The 17189-nt window shown below is 49.7% G+C and overlaps 8 protein-coding genes across 8 annotated transcripts; 5 read left to right on the top strand and 3 right to left on the bottom strand.

Annotated features, from left to right (window-relative positions):
• Positions 1-924: 924 nt before the first annotated feature.
• N7539_003160 (uncharacterized protein) lies at positions 925-3030 on the bottom strand (the record flags this gene model as incomplete). The annotated part of the gene is made up of 7 exons (XM_056932762.1): positions 925-1396; positions 1472-1697; positions 1775-1880; positions 1968-2284; positions 2363-2434; positions 2498-2710; positions 2883-3030. 7 exons carry the CDS (start codon positions 3028-3030, stop codon positions 925-927), a joined length of 1554 nt encoding a protein of 517 aa, XP_056792721.1.
• A 514-nt stretch (positions 3031-3544) lies between these two features.
• On the top strand, positions 3545-4067 carry N7539_003161 (DUF2423 domain-containing protein; the record flags this gene model as incomplete). The annotated part of the gene is made up of 2 exons (XM_056932763.1): positions 3545-3725; positions 3790-4067. 2 exons carry the CDS (start codon positions 3545-3547, stop codon positions 4065-4067), a joined length of 459 nt encoding a protein of 152 aa, XP_056792722.1.
• Positions 4068-4532: 465 nt separating this feature from the next.
• Positions 4533-7576, top strand: las21 (mannose-ethanolamine phosphotransferase LAS21; the record flags this gene model as incomplete). The annotated part of the gene is made up of 7 exons (XM_056932764.1): positions 4533-4729; positions 4795-4839; positions 4944-5232; positions 5312-5439; positions 5504-5874; positions 5947-6936; positions 7014-7576. 7 exons carry the CDS (start codon positions 4533-4535, stop codon positions 7574-7576), a joined length of 2583 nt encoding a protein of 860 aa, XP_056792723.1.
• Positions 7577-7682: 106 nt separating this feature from the next.
• On the bottom strand, positions 7683-8365 carry N7539_003163 (uncharacterized protein; the record flags this gene model as incomplete). Its single annotated transcript, XM_056932765.1, has 2 exons — positions 7683-8061; positions 8148-8365. 2 exons carry the CDS (start codon positions 8363-8365, stop codon positions 7683-7685), a joined length of 597 nt encoding a protein of 198 aa, XP_056792724.1.
• A 1056-nt stretch (positions 8366-9421) lies between these two features.
• On the top strand, positions 9422-9643 carry N7539_003164 (uncharacterized protein; the record flags this gene model as incomplete). The annotated part of the gene is made up of 1 exon (XM_056932766.1): positions 9422-9643. One exon carries the CDS (start codon positions 9422-9424, stop codon positions 9641-9643), a length of 222 nt encoding a protein of 73 aa, XP_056792725.1.
• A 1310-nt stretch (positions 9644-10953) lies between these two features.
• N7539_003165 (Rab GTPase-binding exocyst subunit SEC15) lies at positions 10954-13696 on the top strand (the record flags this gene model as incomplete). Its single annotated transcript, XM_056932767.1, has 9 exons — positions 10954-10989; positions 11044-12036; positions 12097-12228; positions 12300-12401; positions 12451-12560; positions 12612-12747; positions 12803-13252; positions 13311-13561; positions 13621-13696. The coding sequence occupies 9 exons, from the start codon at positions 10954-10956 to the stop codon at positions 13694-13696; spliced, it is 2286 nt and encodes a 761-aa protein (XP_056792726.1).
• Positions 13697-14193: 497 nt separating this feature from the next.
• On the bottom strand, positions 14194-15331 carry hapE (CCAAT-binding factor complex subunit HapE; the record flags this gene model as incomplete). Its single annotated transcript, XM_056932768.1, has 4 exons — positions 14194-14838; positions 14908-14964; positions 15063-15076; positions 15223-15331. 4 exons carry the CDS (start codon positions 15329-15331, stop codon positions 14194-14196), a joined length of 825 nt encoding a protein of 274 aa, XP_056792727.1.
• Positions 15332-16143: 812 nt separating this feature from the next.
• N7539_003167 (Fcf2 domain-containing protein) lies at positions 16144-17123 on the top strand (the record flags this gene model as incomplete). Its single annotated transcript, XM_056932769.1, has 3 exons — positions 16144-16292; positions 16352-16508; positions 16749-17123. 3 exons carry the CDS (start codon positions 16144-16146, stop codon positions 17121-17123), a joined length of 681 nt encoding a protein of 226 aa, XP_056792728.1.
• Positions 17124-17189: the final 66 nt, after the last annotated feature.

The following is a 17189-nucleotide window of genomic DNA, read 5'->3' on the forward strand; positions in this document are numbered from 1 at the left end:
CATTGGATTGGATATAGAACAATCTCGATTATTGTGGTCTACAGAAATTACGTACGTTACTCTCCAGTCGCGTATAACCATGTGAAGTTACCCGGTACGATATGTAGTTGTCTGAGCCATGAATGATATCGTGGGTGACAGACATTACTGTTTGCAGTAGGCAATAATAGTTACATATAGCAGGATTGGCCCAGTTACCAGCAAACAGTTCCACGACTGCAAGATGGATCTTTCTCAGAGCATAATCATTCATGATTCGTTCCGAGCCCCAGAGCATGGAAGTGACCTTCACTGGATGTTCAGATTTTGGAGGCGTGAGCAGAGCTCGATCCGATAGTAGCAGTGAATAATAAGCGGCCATCAGATGCATCTGTTGTTGACGATGGACAGGATCTGCCAAGCTAATCAGATCAGTTCCGTATAATTTATAATTTATCCTGATTTCCCTCAATTTCTCGGATGGAGCGCTAATCATCGAAGCTGTGCCAAGTCTTGTTTTCGAAAAGTTCATTTCCACGTATCAATGCTTTTACTGCAATCGCTAGTACCCAACAGTCCCACGCGCTGCCCAATCAAGAATTTAAAAGCATGAATAAAAGTCGACTCCTGAATAAGGTCACGATCACGCCAGAAAAGAAACACCAAGGCCATATGCAAGAAAAATAGGAGGAGACGAGGACACGCATTTAGGCGTGAGCAACGAGGAAGGTCGAACAGGAGGGGAAGAAATTGTGTATGAGCAGGTGAGAGAAAAGAGAAATCAGGGAGGAGGACGCCGAACTATAACCTGGTCACGCCGTATTGTGTAAGACGATTGAGACAATTCGAAGCAGACCAGCCGGATGAGAAGAGAGGAAGAATAAAAAGGCTCATGTCCCCTATGACCATGCAAAAATCTCGGTATCGTCTGCACCACCGTATACTCTAATACGGCGGTGGAAAGGCGCGGTCGTTGAGTGGGCTATGGATCTGAGGCTGGTGAGACTCATGCGACGATAACCCACGTATACCGAGATTTAACGTTGGACGTTTCACAGGTGGCATCGGAGACTCATCGTCCTCGTCGTCACTTCCCGTGAGATCAATGACCGGCGCAGCTGGCCGCTTTTTACTTGAGAAGCGTATCGCCGAGGTGGGTGTGGATGCCTCGCGAGATTTTGATTGAGCTGGCGTACGTTCCACCATGACATTCGAGGTACTGGGTTCTCGCTTGACAGAAGACGCACCCGGTTCTGCGATCTCGATCAGATCGTCCTCACCGTCGTCATCGCTCGTGGGAGTACGTCCACCGAGGTGCACCGAATCATGCTCATTGGGCGCAGACCAGGTTCCATTTGGTTCAACCACAACAGACTCGGTGTCTCGCGATGTTGAATCGAGTATGTCGCTGACGTACCTTGATTGACGGAGATTCCTCAGTCAGTAACGGGTCGACCCGAAGAAAAGGAAGGTGATTGAGGCTACAACTCACTGGTCGACCTGCAGAGATTCGAAGCTCGTAGATTTGGAACACACCGGACAAGTCCATGTTGGGGCCTGCTTTTGCAACTCCAGGAAGGAGGCTGCATCAAAGCATTGATTGTGAGTGCACACAATGGACCGACACGGGACTTGAATCCGTAACGTCGAAAGAGGACACTTGAGCGACATTATACTAGACGTCGCAACAATATCACTGTCGTCGGCACGATTTTTCACTATCCCACCGCCCCGTTAGCCAACTGACTCCATCACACTCCCATTGCGGAATCGAACGATTAGGAGACGGCCTTACTCTCGCGGATGACCTGTTCCTTGGGAATGATTTTCCGAGATTTGAGTTCCACAACAAGCTCATCTACAGGATGTTGGCGGACAAGATTCGCAACCACGAAGAATTTCTTTACAGCATGTTAGTGATTTGATCGATTCTTAGAAACACTCGCAGAAAGGGCATCGTTGGTTTGAAGGACGACAACTCCACTGACCTTATTCGTCAATGCATAAGTCATGACCACATTATTGGGGTAATTTGCCTTCTTACGAAGATGACTCGTGACGTCCGCCGGCTGAGTCGTGCCGGGTCGATTTTTGAGCCCACGAAGATTCGCTTTGACCTCATCAAGGTTGGCCTTAAGCTCCACTTGGTGCGGGAAAGCAATATCGGATTTGGTGTATTGTTTCAGTCCAAAGTCGGCCGCGCAGTAGACCATCACTCTAAGATTCGGGTCATTTTGCAACTCGGTTGCTGTGGTCATATTGAGAGAAATCTTCAGTTCAACGCTATCCCTAGTTTGCTCCCGAACTGATGATAGTTAGCAAGAATGCAACCTTTGGGACTTTGACATGGAAACGGAGTCGAATTCAAGCACACTAGACTGACCTTTGCATTCCATCACGGGAGTGAGGGGCATTATGACAGTGTAAAATGGGCTTTCTTTGAAGGAAAGACGACCTGAACCAACGCATTAGTCTTTCGCGCATCTCATATCTTGGGCTCCTAGATGACCATGCATACCAGGTCCGCCACTGGCAAGTGTAGGGCCCGCCCCCATCGGGTGCGGGCGAGGTTGCGAAGGTGTTGACGGCGCCGTAGGTGGATGAGGGAGTTGGTAGCCTGGCGACGAGGCCTGAAACGTCGACGCTCCGGGTATTGTGATCTGGAAAATGCGCGCTTTTAGAGCATCGAAGCGAACCCCATTGCCTTCCGAGGCAGCGAGACGATCAAGATCTGGAAGTAACATGGGCGTTAACTCACGGTGGCCATGATAAGAAACAAGCCTTTTATATCCCACTGTCATATGAGGGCATTTGCCAAACAAGTGTGTGAAGGCGATTGCCATTTCTCAAATTGCTACGCAGTAAATTCGGAGACAAAACCAAATAGAAGTGGGACAACGAACAGTCAATGATGCGCAGCTGTAAAGACGCCTTTACGCCGGAGACTGCCAGTCCTTCAGATCGGAGCAGCTCCTTCAGTTGGGGAACTGTCAGAGTCTTGATATGAGACACCAGCTTTGGCACGTCTGTCATGTACTCTGCCGACGCCATGGTGATCAATCGAGAAGGCAAGCTGGGGGTAGTGACTTTGGTTGTGATCGTAGAGATAGTGGAACTGAAGGCTCCAAGAGAGCACCTCTCAGGCAGAGTGCAATGCGACGAGGCCCGATATCAAGGCGCCACTCACAGACATCGCTGAGATCACGAGATGACGACAAATCAATCGGAAGGGAGAGCGTGAAGGAAAGAAAAAGGAATCTGTAGGAAAGAGTGAGAAGGAGAGAAATTCAAAAAAGCGGCCTCGACGGAGCAAAGTCCAAGTTCGCAGCGGGCGTCGGCGACTTGCCTGAGCCGCAATTGTCCGTTTCCCCCAAGAAGCCCTCGTTGCGGATGACATAAGACGCTTCCCGGGGTTATCGCGATAAGGAAAAAAAAACCTTGAGTTACGACTTAACATCGAAGATCGCATTCCCCACCGCCGACATTCCAACTGGGCTTTTCTACGAACTTGCAGGCCAAGGATTACTGATTCTGAGTCGCATAAAGAAATATCTAATCAGACAACATGGCGAAAAGTGTCCGTGCCAGCGTCTCCAAGCGCAACCGAGCCAACCTGCGCACTAAGATATTCGGCCCTGTCGTCGATGCCCGCACTGAGCGCCTAGCAGCCAAGCTGCAAGAGATTGCTTCTCAGCCCAAGCCTGAGCATTCTGACAAGAGCAAGATGGAGGTGGAGGATGAGACTGGTATGCCCGCATGTTCCCAGTTGTTCGCATGCTCTCGATCACAGCTCTGATACTATCATTACAGCCGATCAAAATGTCGAGAAAGCTACCGCGGCCGACGAGGGTGAGTTTTCCCCAAAGGCTATGTCAATCGCGCTTGACTGTCAGGTGAAGATCTTGCGAAAAAGGGGGCGCCAGCTAACTTCCTCTGCAGCCATGGACATTGACAACAAGTCCTCCACAACTCGCTCCTCCAAATCTGGACGAGTGCAGAAGCAACACAAGAACCGCCGAACTCGTCCCTCCATCGTCTTCTCCAAGCCCGGCTCCAAGAACAAGAAGGGCGGTCCCAAGAAGAAGTAAATGATCAGGAATGGGAGAGTTTCATGTGCTGGAAAATTTGCGGTTCATCAAGGCGGCAATATAGCAAGATTGTCCGCGGCGTTGGGAGTCTTCTGGGTACATATTGAAAGTCTTTCTTCTGTTTTTGACAAGACCTCGATTTTATGCATTGTTGATGAGACAAGTACATTCCTGCTTTTTCGTCCACACAAAGCAAGAGAACATCAAATCTATATGGACACACACAGACAATCCCGAATGTGGAACTGTCCATCATTCAAATACTCAGTACGTAGCCTTCGAGATTGTACTTTGGTCGTAGAGACTCGAGAGAATCACAGGCGGGTGAAGGCGGTGTGGTCGCGTATCCCTCGATTTGGCAATAATCCCTCGTAATTCGTCTCGCAGGAGCTTTCTACTTCCAGCTTATTCTTGGGTGACACCTAACGCCTCCGTTTTTATTATTGAGTGAAGTGAGGTAGTGAAATGGGTGTCTTCAACTGGGGATGGGCGACTTTATTCGCCAATGTGTTGATTCCCGTGGGCATCTTAATCTTTTCCTCCGGCTTCTTCCCCTATAAGCCGCTCCTGCCGGGCCTAGCAACATTCGAGCAAGCAGATCAAGATGCTACGTCGCCAGTCTTCGACAAGGTTGTGTTCATGGTTGTGGATGCATTGCGAAGGTTGGTTCAGGCTATTGTCAGCTGCTGGTATTCATCGGTGAATTGTTTACTCATGTACCAAATAGTGATTTTGTCTATTCGAATGAATCAGGGTTTCTTTTTACACAAAGGTATGCTCTTGTGTTTGATGTATCGAAGCATAGCAAACCATACACAAAATTATCAATCAGTAGGCATTGGTTTCAACAGTCCTGGATGCTAACTTTTCTTTCAGTCTTATTCGTTCGGGGGTTGCATTGCCCTTTACAGCTCATGCTAGCTCACCGACCGTTACTATGCCCCGTCTGAAGGCCATGACGACCGGCTCAGTGCCTTCCTTCTTGGATGTGATTCTCAATATTGCAGAATCAGATACATCGTCGAATTTGGCTTTTCAAGACACTTGGCTGGCGCAAATCAAAGCCAGAGGCGACCAGCTTGTCATGTACGGTGATGATACATGGCTTAAACTGTTTCCTGGAATGTTCGGCCGATCAGATGGTACCACGAGTTTCTTTGTGTCGGTGAGTTGACCCTGGGTATTAACGCGCAAATTCGTGCATCGTTTTCTTGATCATAAAAAGTAATTATGAGCTCTCGCAGGACTTTGTGGAAGTAGACAACAATGTCACTCGCCATATTCCGGATGAGCTGGCGCAAAGCGACTGGTCGGCTATGATCATGCATTATCTGGGACTTGACCATATCGGTCACAAAGCAGGGCCTAAAAGGTATGCCTGCCTCTCAAGTTGCATGAATCATAAGGTATCTCCTTTTGACGCCGTCGCGTACTAGCTCGCACATGCTTCCAAAGCAGCAAGAAATGGACACGATAGTCAATCAAGTCTACACTCAAATTGAACAGCAACCGCATCTTCAATCAACCCTTTTTGTACTTTGTGGAGACCACGGTATGAATGATGCCGGCAACCACGGTGGTGCCTCGGCTGGTGAAACATCGCCGGCCTTGCTATTCATTTCTCCCAAGTTCGCCTCGCTCGATCTTCGCCAAAGCAGTCCAATTGAACCATTTGATGATCTGCAATATTATCGTACTGTTGAACAAGCCGACATCACGCCCACTCTTGCAGGTCTTCTAGGCCTACCGGTACCACTCAACAGTCTGGGAGTCTTTATTCCTGAATTCCTTGATCTTTGGGATGATCGTAAGTCTTTTGTACCCTAGCCCCTGCTACTTGCGACTGTGGAAGCCTCGTTGACTAAATTCCTTTGTCAAGAATCGACTCGACTTCATGTCTTGTACCGGAATGCTCGGCAACTGTTGAACACGGTCCAGGCCACCTTTCCCAGTTTCACCTTCGATGCCGCAAGTCTTGCGCACAGCTGCATGATGGAGCCTGATTCCAGCATCGAAGGCGCTCGGTGCGCGTGGTCTCGAGTACTTCGAGAAACCTCGAGTGGTAACGTGATCGAAAGGGACTTTGAGGCTCTGGAATCATCTCTTCTGCAGTTTTCCCGGATCGCACAGAATTTGATGAGTAGCACTGCGAGCAATTACGACGTGTCGAGGCTTTCGCTGGGCTTGTTGATCACTGCTGTAGCGGCCCTCGTCGTGTCTCCGATTACTTATCAAGAATGCAGACGATCCACATACACTGGGTTTTTCCTGTTATTCTTGATAATCGGTTATGGAAGCATGATGTTTGCAAGCAGCTATGTTGAAGAGGAGCAGCAATTCTGGTACTGGATATGCTCTGGCTGGATGGTTTATCTGCACATTCGCTCTGCCTCTTCCAACACGACCGCATCATCTTCCAGGGCCGGTTTTTACTCGGCAAATGCCGGAAAAACCGCAATCTTAGGCTTTGCGATTGCTCTCAGATTGGTTCGTCGGTGGAACCAGACGGGCCAGAAGTTTGCCGCCGAGCCAGACATTGCTCGTGCTTTCTTCCCTTCTCATCGACCCATTTTTTGGGCACTTTTCATGTTGACATATGCGGACGCGGGTCTTCGCCTATGGCGAAGCTTGCCGTCTACTGTATTGAAGATGGGTGGCGTGACTTTGGCGGCTCTGGCCTGTGTGTTCAAGTTGAACTTTGTGGCCAATGACTCCCCCGAGCTGATAGTAGATACTATTCTGTCGAGGATTGCGGAAGGATGGCCATCAAGTACTTCCCTAGTGTTGCAGGCACGACTCATCTTCAGTGGTCTCGGGGGCTGTGTGTTGATCGCCCTGGCGCTGCGTAGTCGGTCCGATGAAAATAAAGGTAAGAAGGCTCTTGTTGACCCGGTCAATTGGGTGCGTCGCGAGATTCTCACGATGCTGACAAATGTACGACTATAGCACCCAGTAAACTTCTTCATGAAGCGCTGCATTTGTTCCTCATGACTCAGTCACGAGCGACTAACATTCCTCTCTTCCTCGTGTTCCGCATCGCAGTGTGGTCGTTGTCCTCAATGGAACTCTCGGACATGGAAGTGACAATTACGACCATGATCCTTCAGTATACGAGCTTCTTCGCTTTTGGAGGCTCCAATGCGATCTCTTCGGTGGATCTCTCCAGCGCGTACAACGGCGTCGGCAGCTATAGCGTGGCGATGGTCGGCATCTTGACGTTTGTCAGCAACTGGGCAGGTCCGATCTGGTGGGTGTCCGCTGGCCATTTGCTCCGAGGTCATCAGGAGCATGGCGGGGAGAGCCATAACGCGGCTGCTCTGCTCACATTCCACGTTGCCGCATCGGCGTTGTCCGTTATGGCAGCGTGCACTGCACTGCGTACGCATCTATTCATTTGGACCGTGTTCTCGCCCAAATATCTGTACACAATCGCATGGGCGACCGCAAACCATGTTGCAGTGAACCTGCTCGGTGTTGCCGGTCTCTCCCTCCTTGAGCGTCGAAGATAGATTGACTTTCAAAGCAGCTAGATCAATGCAATATCTAAGATCGCAAAGATACACCCTCGCTACTTCGCAACTAGCAAACAGTGCTGTAGAGTTCTTCGATCAGGTCTCACAGTAAACCACTGAACAAATCATCAATAGCGTTCTTCTTTTTCTTGGTCTTCTTCAACTTCTTAGCCGGAGCAGCAGCAGGTTCATCTACAGTCATACTCGACTTTTTCGCTTTTCCCTTAGGCTTGGCTACTTCGGTCTCCAATTCAGACGAAGCCACAGCACCAAGGTCAGCCCGACTGACGCGTTCGCCGCGATCTTCAACGGGGGCAGGAGCAGCGGACGAGATTTTCTTGACTGGCGCCTTAGGATTTGGACGCTTCTCTACTTTCTCCTTGAGCTTGATGCCCGCCGCTTTGGCAAAGCGAGACAAGGTCGCCATGAGCACGATCCCCAGAGCCATGAATTGATTCTCAGCAACGACTGTAGAGAAAGCCCTGTTGCTCAGACATTAGTAACCCCGACGTTTCCCAACTGTCCTTCGCAGCGCGGCTTGTTTCAGCGCAGGTATCAATGGACATACAAATAGCACCTAGGAATCAAATGCGTCGAAAGATATTCCCTGTGGGACGGCGATACAGCAACCGCGACTTTTGTTGACTCGCGGGACCCCAGATCTAACGCGGTACGTTTGAGTTGCGAGAGCCATTTCCACCATTTCGCGTGGCGGTGTTGATTCTTGTTGCGGTGGTAGACAAGGTGCAGTATGTCATGAACTGCACGTATTTCTTGTGCGTCCATGGCGCTGACTGACTTTACTTTTCTTTTCTGCCAAAGGGATGGGTAGTATGTTGAAAAGGAAGCCAGAGGAAGTAAGTGAGGCGGCCGGTCTCCAATTTTTTGGGGGGGGGGGGGGGGGGGGGGGGGGGCACGGGCACGTTCCGCTCGGCGGTAAATTGCCAAGTCCGCTTGGTGATGACAATCCATGCCTGGCAAATTGTTACAGTGCCTAATTGCATGGAGGCAAAAGCACAACTCAAATATGATCATCTTTCGTGAGAAGCTTTGACTAGTAGGCATCGGAGCTTACTCTTTGACATCTTAAATTTACAATATGTACACAAGGCTGGTTATTGGTCAGACAGCCAACGACAGGGTCTACGTACTACACCCAAGTCGACACAACAAATGCGGCGCTGGCAATTGAGAACGAGACGAGAGCAAAAGCGGAAACTTCAAAAGGAAGCACGAATAAATTGTGAAATCATCAAGTCATCGAAGCAGAACCAGACCCATGAAGTGAAGAGGCTCCAGATCCCAAACCCCGGACCTCAAGACCCAAAGACCCGATCATCACTCACTTGGACATTGCAGGTGAACAATCAGGAAGATTACCGACCGTCTTCCCATCCAGTAATCGGCCACCGCTCTAAGCAAAGCGAAGAGTCAGACGAAACTCAAGCGAGGACTAGGTAGTGCACTAAACACGTCCTGGTTGAGTGTCCTATTGGAGGAAACCGTACACTTCACCCAGCACGATGTAGTCCTCTTTCGACTTCTTACATGCTGAGCTTGAAAGCCCAGAAGCAGACGCAGAGATTGGACCATAGTCGTGGAAAGCGCTTTGAGGCAGCTAGTAACTACCAGACCGGAAGCTCCGGATGTTATCCCCGCGTAGCAGAACAGGCCCAGCGAAGCGAGAAGGAGGAGTGATGCCGTCGAAATTGGCTGGGTCTGCGCGCGACTCTGGAGATCGACATTGCCAGTCTACTCAGGAGAATAATGGAAACCACAAGCTGATTGACTGAACGGTAGTCTCGAGTCGACACAGGCTTGGGCGTTCTGTTCACCCCAACGATGATCTTGCCAGCCCGTGGTGGGTTGACAGCGAGGGTGGCCATTTCGCTTGTACCCACATCCCTCTATATTCATGGCGTGTACCGGATCCACGAAATTGACATCATTCACAAGGCCGATATGTTGATGGCCAGATTGGCCATCATCTTGGCGAATCGGGCCATTGGCGTGGGAACGCTCCTGTCGTCGGGAGTTGCACTGTGGATGACCAAAGTGTGTTAGTCACGAGTTGAAGCTCCATTACTAACCTGAGTCAAAGCTCGCGAAAGGAGGAACATATCATGTGGCGAGAGCAGAGAACAGAGGTTGTACTAACCGAGAGGCCTTTTCATAACGAGATGAGCGTGGACTGGGCCGAGGCCGAGACGATAGGATTTGAAATTCAATCTTCGAGGTCAGCGGCACCATTCCACTAGGGCTAGTTCCACCGGACAGGACGGGGACTTTGTGAGATATATCATGATTGGCTCCGGTGCTGGTATAAGGGAGAAACGGGTTCTTCAAGAGACCGAGGGATGCCAAACACGTGAAAGGGTCGTGAAGAAACTCGTGAAAACATACCTGGTTTTTTTCTTTGAGTGAACACTTCTCGCAAAGCATCTAGCGTAGAAGCGACGCGGATCTCCTCCAAAAATAAGATGAATGCCAAGGTCAAGTGACGTGAGACGAGATTCAAAGCAACGTAAGACTGATGGAACGAAGCCCTCGCACTGGCGTTGAGATAGCAGGAAGGAAAGAAGAAAGGATACAAAAGATCACGGAGGAACGTTTAATATTCCAGTCTCTGTATAGCATTGTTTTGCTTCGGGCAGACAATACGCATTAATACGTCTGATAGAGAAAGAGCTGCCAACGACATAATCATCGAGTAGGTCTCTGCCATTGGCCCATTTGAGTATCATTTGTCGGCTTTCGCAATTGCCATTTCGGGCCCTCATTAAATTTTGATTGCAAAATTACAGTTATCTGAGAGTTTCTTAAGATGTCACGAACATCATGCACAGGCGACTGATGGCACACACTGTTGGCATGAGCCCCCCAACAGAAGAGCGGTAGTGTCTGCCATACATGAACCCTTTGATTCAAACCGAGGCAGCTATTCGTAATTCCACAAAGATTCAATGAGCTTTAATCACATGCAGCCCAGAACGAGCTAGCAAATCCTTGTCAGACTCGTTGAATGTTCTCGGAGAATAAGTTAAAGGGTTTTGGCCCGAATAGAGCAGCAGGAGCCAAGGAGATTGCCAACATTTGAGGTGCACAGTACGAGAAGCAATCTAGACTCACTAAACTCGCACGTCATGTGAACGAATTCGAGTGATGACATGTGACACTGATACTTAGGTTAAATAGGCGTCATACTGGGATCGAGGCCGACTTGAGTTCTATATGGCCCGTGCGGTACCATTCCACAACCGGGGTAACGCTTGGACCTGAGCAACACTCCGATAACGATAACAACCTTCCGCTTGAGGTTAATTTCGACGACAGCGCAAGCCAGGAGGCCACATTGCGGGGGAGCCGAGGCAAAGATGGCTGCTCTTAATGGATCAGGCGTGCTGAATCAGGTGAGCCTCCTCTTCAGTTCGCTCGAGCAGACCGAGTGCTAACAGCACTTCTAGATCATCATATCGCCGTCAGACACCGATTATCTGGACCAGCTCATCCCGTCGATCCGTGAGCACAGCATCGGGAACCGAACGCCGCAGCTACTACAATCCCTCGCACGGTTCGCAAGTGACAAAGAAGCTGAGATCGAAAGTATCTGTAACACGAACCACCAGGATTTCGTCTCCTCGGTCAACTCCCTGCTTCGAATTCGCGAAGGGACCGTCACACTTACGACTGAGATTCTTGATCTCAACCAGTCAATCCAGACCAGCACAGAGCGACTCGCAGAGCAAAAGAAGGCACTCGTGGAGTCTCGAAGCCATCGGCAAAATATCGATGAAACGTCACGAGCGATCCGCGACTGTCTTGAGGTCCTGCGATTGGCGAACCAAGTTCATGACCTACTAGCCAAGAAGAACCACTATGCCGCCCTGCGAGCGTTAGAAGAGTTACAAAATGTACACTTGAAAGGAGTAACACAGTATCAGATCGCGGAAATGATACAAAGATCAGTACCGGCAACACAACGGGCGATTGCCGAGGCCGTCATGTCCGACTTGAACACTTGGCTGTATCGCATTCGAGAAATGTCACCATTCTTGGGCGAACTGGCGCTGTTCCACACCGATCAGCGCAAGTCGAGACTGAAAGAGCGCGCAGGAAACATTCCGTTTCTGGAGAACTTCAACTTGAACTCTGCCATCGAGCTGGTAGCGGATGAAGATGAAGAGTACGATTTACTGCAAAACGAGGATCTGCAAGTGCCATTTGCGCCCTTGTTCGAGTGTCTGCATATCCATCAATCATTGGGCCTGATGGATAAATTCAAAATCGAATATGCGAATACACGTCGTCGACAAAAAGACCTTTTACTCCCCGCTTCAGTCACCCTCGTAGACGAAGATGGCGCAAGTCTGCACAACTTACTCGAGGAAATGGCTGGATTTGCCATTGTCGAGCGTGCGACAATGAAGAGAGTGCCAGACTTGAGGTCACCGGTCGAGGTATGTGTTGGGAACATTCTGGCGTGCCAGACTAGTCATGATTACTGACCCCTCTATCAGATCGACGAGCTCTGGGACTCATCCTGTCAAGCTGCAGTGGGTGTGATCTCAAAGGCCCTCCACGAAGTAGACAATGCAGAAAGCATTTTGAAGACGAAAAATCTGATTGCGCTTTTCATGCAGACCATGAATGTAGGGGCCCTTTCTCTGTGCTCCTCGGTCATTCCTCCAGTTCAACGTACTAACATGTCTTACTTAAACAGACATGGGGCTTTTCTGTCAGGGTCTTTGATGATTTCCTTCTGAAACTTTTCGGCAAATATGCGGAGCTTCTCAAGAAGCGTTTCAGTGACGATTTCCAAGAGGTAAGGCGCGTGAACTGTTGCATGGTCCTCAATGTATTGACCGGTTCAGATTGTGTCGACCGATGACTATATGCCAATGCCCATACAAACACCCGAGGAGTACGACAAAGTACTCAACGTCAGCTGGTACAATCCTGACAAGCCCCGGGAGGAGCAATCGTACGTGTGTCCTTACCCTCTTTTCTACAGATACGCGCTGACTTGATGAAGATTCCCATGCATTCTACCCTTTTCGAGAATGTACCCCTTATGCTGCATCGACATCCGCAACTTCCTCAACCAATTCTATTTTTTCGCCAATGACGAGTTCTCACATCCTAATGTCATTGACGAGACGCTCAAAGATGTAGGTCCAATCTGGATCACGGGAGTGCCTGCGATTTTCTAATGCTTCCTTATAGGCACTGGACGACCTTCTCTCTCGCAAAGTTTGTGACACCCTCGTGGAACGCCTTTCTTCACAGTATCTAGGTCAGATAGTGCAGATCCTGATCAATCTCGAACACTTCGAACTGGCTTGCCGCGAGCTGGAGCTGCTTCTCGCAGCTGCGAGATCGCAAAACTCAACAAGCACTTCTATTGCTCTTAGAGCCACAGAGAAGTTCAAGAGTAACAAAAAGGCTGCCGAGAAGCGCATTTTCGAGGTGGTCAATTCCAAGATCGACGATCTCGTTGAGACTGCAGAGTATGATTGGATGGCTCCTCAGCCACCCAAGGAACCGAGCAATTACATGCAAACCCTGACACGATTCTTGTCCAATATCATGAACTCGACTCTGCTGGGTCTGCCTACCGAGATTAAAGAGTTGATCTATTTTGATGCGCTCAGCCACGCCGCGAACATGATCCTGGTAAGACGCAAAACCTTTCAACAACTGACATTCAAACTGTGGCTCACGTTATTCCCAGGCCCAACCCCTTTCTCCCGAAGTCAAAACAATTAACCCGAATGGTGTCGCCGCCCTTGCAAAAGATGTGGAGTACTTGGCGCAATTTGTGGACAGTCTCAATGTACCGATTCTTCGTGAGAATCTGGACGAGCTTCAGCAAACAGTGCAGCTCATGCAAGCTGAGAATGCGGACGAATTTTACGACATTTCCACCCGCAACAAGAAATACGGTCGTGTGGATGCTATGCAAGGCCCCATACTGCTTGAAAAGTACGAGTGAATGTCTGCCATCCCTGTCTTAGGTATTTCACTAACTTGTTGTTCTGCAGATTAACCCGAACCGTACAAGCGCCGAGCAAGGTCGACAAATTCGTGAACTTGTCATCACGCTTCAAGAAGACATGATATCTTAGCGTTAGCGATATGAATGGTAGTCAAGTCAACATCTCGTTTGGCTGAAGTGATTGAGCGTCGCCTCCTTACGTTGCCATGAGTATTTCAAGGTGGCGCTTCCTTGATTAAGAAAGACTGAACTTCCGGATACAGAGTATTCTTTGCTTTGTTTCGGAAGGAGAGACAACAGACATCACGTTGCAAGCCAATAATGGCAGATATTTGCAAAAGTCCGAAGGTTCACTCGCTTACTCTGAACTCGCATAATGTAGGGAGATAGATTGACTAAGATATGAACTGCATTTATGAAAGGGAATCCGGTGGGTAGCAGACAGGTGACCGAAGACAATAGACATGAACAATTCAGCATAAAAAGACTCTCATTTCGCCAGGGAAGACAGTATACGCCACTCATATAACACAACTCTAGAAAATATTCTTGCTGTTGAATGTAGCTCTCACTGTGACGGATTAGCCCTTGACACAACATGTCTATCATCAGAGTTGACTCAGGATTTACGAACCTGCTGAGGAGGCATTTGATGATAAGCATACATGCCCTCAAAGATCTGTGGCTGTGGCTGGCCATACGCGCCAGTTGGATCCTGCTGCACAGCCCCAGGATACATCGCCTGCTGCTGGCGATACTCATTCTCCTGGGGCATGCCGTGTGGGCCTAGAGAACCGTAGTCCGTGGGACCCATGTGCTGAGACAGACCGTGCTGAGTCGGCGGCATCTGACCTGGGCCTGGAGCCTGACCTGGCCCACCGGCGCCAGCCTGACTGGATCGCTTCGCGTGGGAAGTGGCCTCTTCGCGCGGGACAATATCGATCAAGAAGTCGAACATGTCTGACTTGGACAGCGCTGCGGCAATATCGGATCGCTGGAGTGTGCGTCGCTTGTTATCCTCCGCATGAATCCAAGCGCGCATTGTCAGCTCAGTAATGAAGATGTCGCAGCCCTTGGCGAACAGGATGGGCGCTTCGGCAGAGATCATCTTCACTTCCGGGTCCGCCTTCATGACCTTTTTGATACGCGCGAGGGGAAGCTGGTGGATCTTGTAATCGTGGTTGTCGGTTTCCAGATGACTGATCACATGTTGCCAGTAGGTAGTGAGAATATCACGGGCTGTGCCCTGAAGCCCTTGGTTGACCTGGTCATGGTGTAAGCGGAGGAGGGTCGTTTATGGGGATTTGGATACAGTGCGGGCTTTGTCTCTCACATTTGCCCAGGTACCAGTGTAAAGGTCGGAAACGGGCGCGAATCCCTGTGCGGCGAGCTAAAAGAGACCAGTAGCAAGTCAGTCGACATGTATTGAACTTGGGATGAATGGTGCGCGTGGGGCTCGAGGTTTGCGACGATGGGATGAAAGCATACCGCAGCACTCGCTCCTGTAGTCATGTCAATCAGTACCGAACTATGAAAAGGGATACGGGAATGATACGCATTTGCATCGCATTCTAATCAGAAACACTTCGCTTCTGCATCGCGACATGCGCAATCTCCGAGCTTCTGGATTAGAGGGATTTATGATTACCGTAGTGGCCACCGTTCCGCACATCGTAGAGAGCGCCTGGCTGAGGCTGCTGTTGTTGCTGTTGTTGCTGTCTAGCTTGCTGCTGGGCATTCTGCGAAGCTTGGTCCATGATGGCGCAATTGGTAGTAGAAACGATGTGTGAATACGGTTACAGCGAGAGCTGAACGATTTCTGTTCGGGGTAAGCTTCGCTGCGTCGCGTCGACTAGCAGTTAATGGACGTGATCAGGCGCGACCGGAGCAAGAAATGCGGAAAATGCGGAAAGGGTATCAATCTTCGATCGATCAGGCGCTTGCGATTCAGCAATTTGAAAGAGGAACTTTGTTGACGATTCAGTGAGTGGTAGATCTATTGGCGATTTACGCGAACGCGAAGTGATGCGCTTTCACAGCTATGGGACCTTCTTCCCCGCTCTCCAGTTCCGCCCGAATTAGGCCCTACTCTTGACTGAAGCTAGTTGATGGGAAGTGATGGACAGTAGTTATTTGGAGCTCTACAATGCGGCTATACTTGCTAGTTTACACTGTCCGGAGCCACGCAGTCTCACGTGAATCTTGCAAAAGTAAGTTGCGACACTCTGCGACCAGGACATGAGACAACTCAGCGATATACAGCAGTTGTCTTTGTAGTTCGCACTAGGTCCTGTGTAGGACTGTAGGCGGTGGGCTCGATACTTTCTCGGTCGCATGACTTCCGTGGTCGATCGAGTCTCGAGATCCATAATTGTACCGGCAGAAACCATAGTGCACTTCACCGCCGGGAAAAGGTCACATGACACTGCAGAGTCCCCGAGACGCGTCGCACAATCGTTCTTCCGTACCGATGGAGCTGCAACTGAAAAAAAAAAAAATCGTATAAAGCCCGCGGCCTCATCACATCACCTTCAATTCTTGAGGTTTCTTCGGCCCTGATTCTGCAGGGATGAGTGATACCACAGTCATGGGATCCACTCCCCCTCAAGAGGACGTGGAGCTGTCTGATGATCAGATTCAACAGCTTTTACTTGAGGCTGAGGGCCGCCTGGGTGGTACAAGCACACAGGTCGCCCCAGTCGATATTTCTTCCATCAAGTATGTTGAGACTCTTTTTCGCTGTGTTCTCGCAGCAATTAACTAACCTCGATCTCTAGAATCCCAAAGCTGGCTACCAGCTCTGAACTAAAGCCCTACATGCGTCCTGGCGCTGAGGCAGTTGCTACCGTTAACTCGGCCCAGCTCATCGATCCCAAGCAAAAGGAGTTGTCCAACATTCTTCGTCCAGCTTCAACCAAGCCCGCCGCCAAGAAGGTAAGCGTAACCCTTTCCACTGTCTCTGTCATGTCTCCCTGTAAGACTTTTTCATCTGCTATGAGGAAAATTATCCCAACGCATAAGCGCTTGATGCGGCGTCCTCAGTCCGTCTTGGGCTGTGCTGCACTAGTGAGAGCTTCATTTTCATAGTTACTCTGAGCAAACACACTACTGCCTCTCTATTATTTTGGATGACGCTTCTGTGAATTTGGATCACTGACTCGGTTTATCCTACAGGACAAGGCCACCGCTGGACCTGATTGGTTCAACCTTCCCAAGACCGAATTGACCTCGGAACTCAAGAGAGATCTTCAGCTCATCCGGATGCGTTCAGTCTTGGACCCCAAGAGACATTACAAGAAGGAGAACGGCAAGGCCAAGATCCCTGAGTTTTCTCAGGTTGGCACGATCATCCAAGGTCCCACCGAGTTCTTCAGCAGCCGTATCACCAAGAAGGACCGCAAGAAGAACTTTGTCGAAGAAGTCTTGGCTTCCGAGCGTCAAAATCACCGCTTCGAGTCCAAGTACCGCGACATTCAAGCCCACAAGACCAGTGGCAAGAAGGCATTCTACAAGGAGCTGCAAGCGAAGAGAAATCGCAAGCTTAAGTGAAAGTAGATTGGGTACGCGGCCAGTCATCTGCCGTTTGTTCATTCATTCATTGCTTCGCATTTTTTT

This window comes from Penicillium diatomitis (genome assembly GCF_028827545.1).
Source record: "Penicillium diatomitis strain IBT 30728 chromosome Unknown utg000003l_segment0_segment0, whole genome shotgun sequence".
In the NCBI taxonomy this organism is placed as follows: domain Eukaryota; kingdom Fungi; phylum Ascomycota; class Eurotiomycetes; order Eurotiales; family Aspergillaceae; genus Penicillium; species Penicillium diatomitis.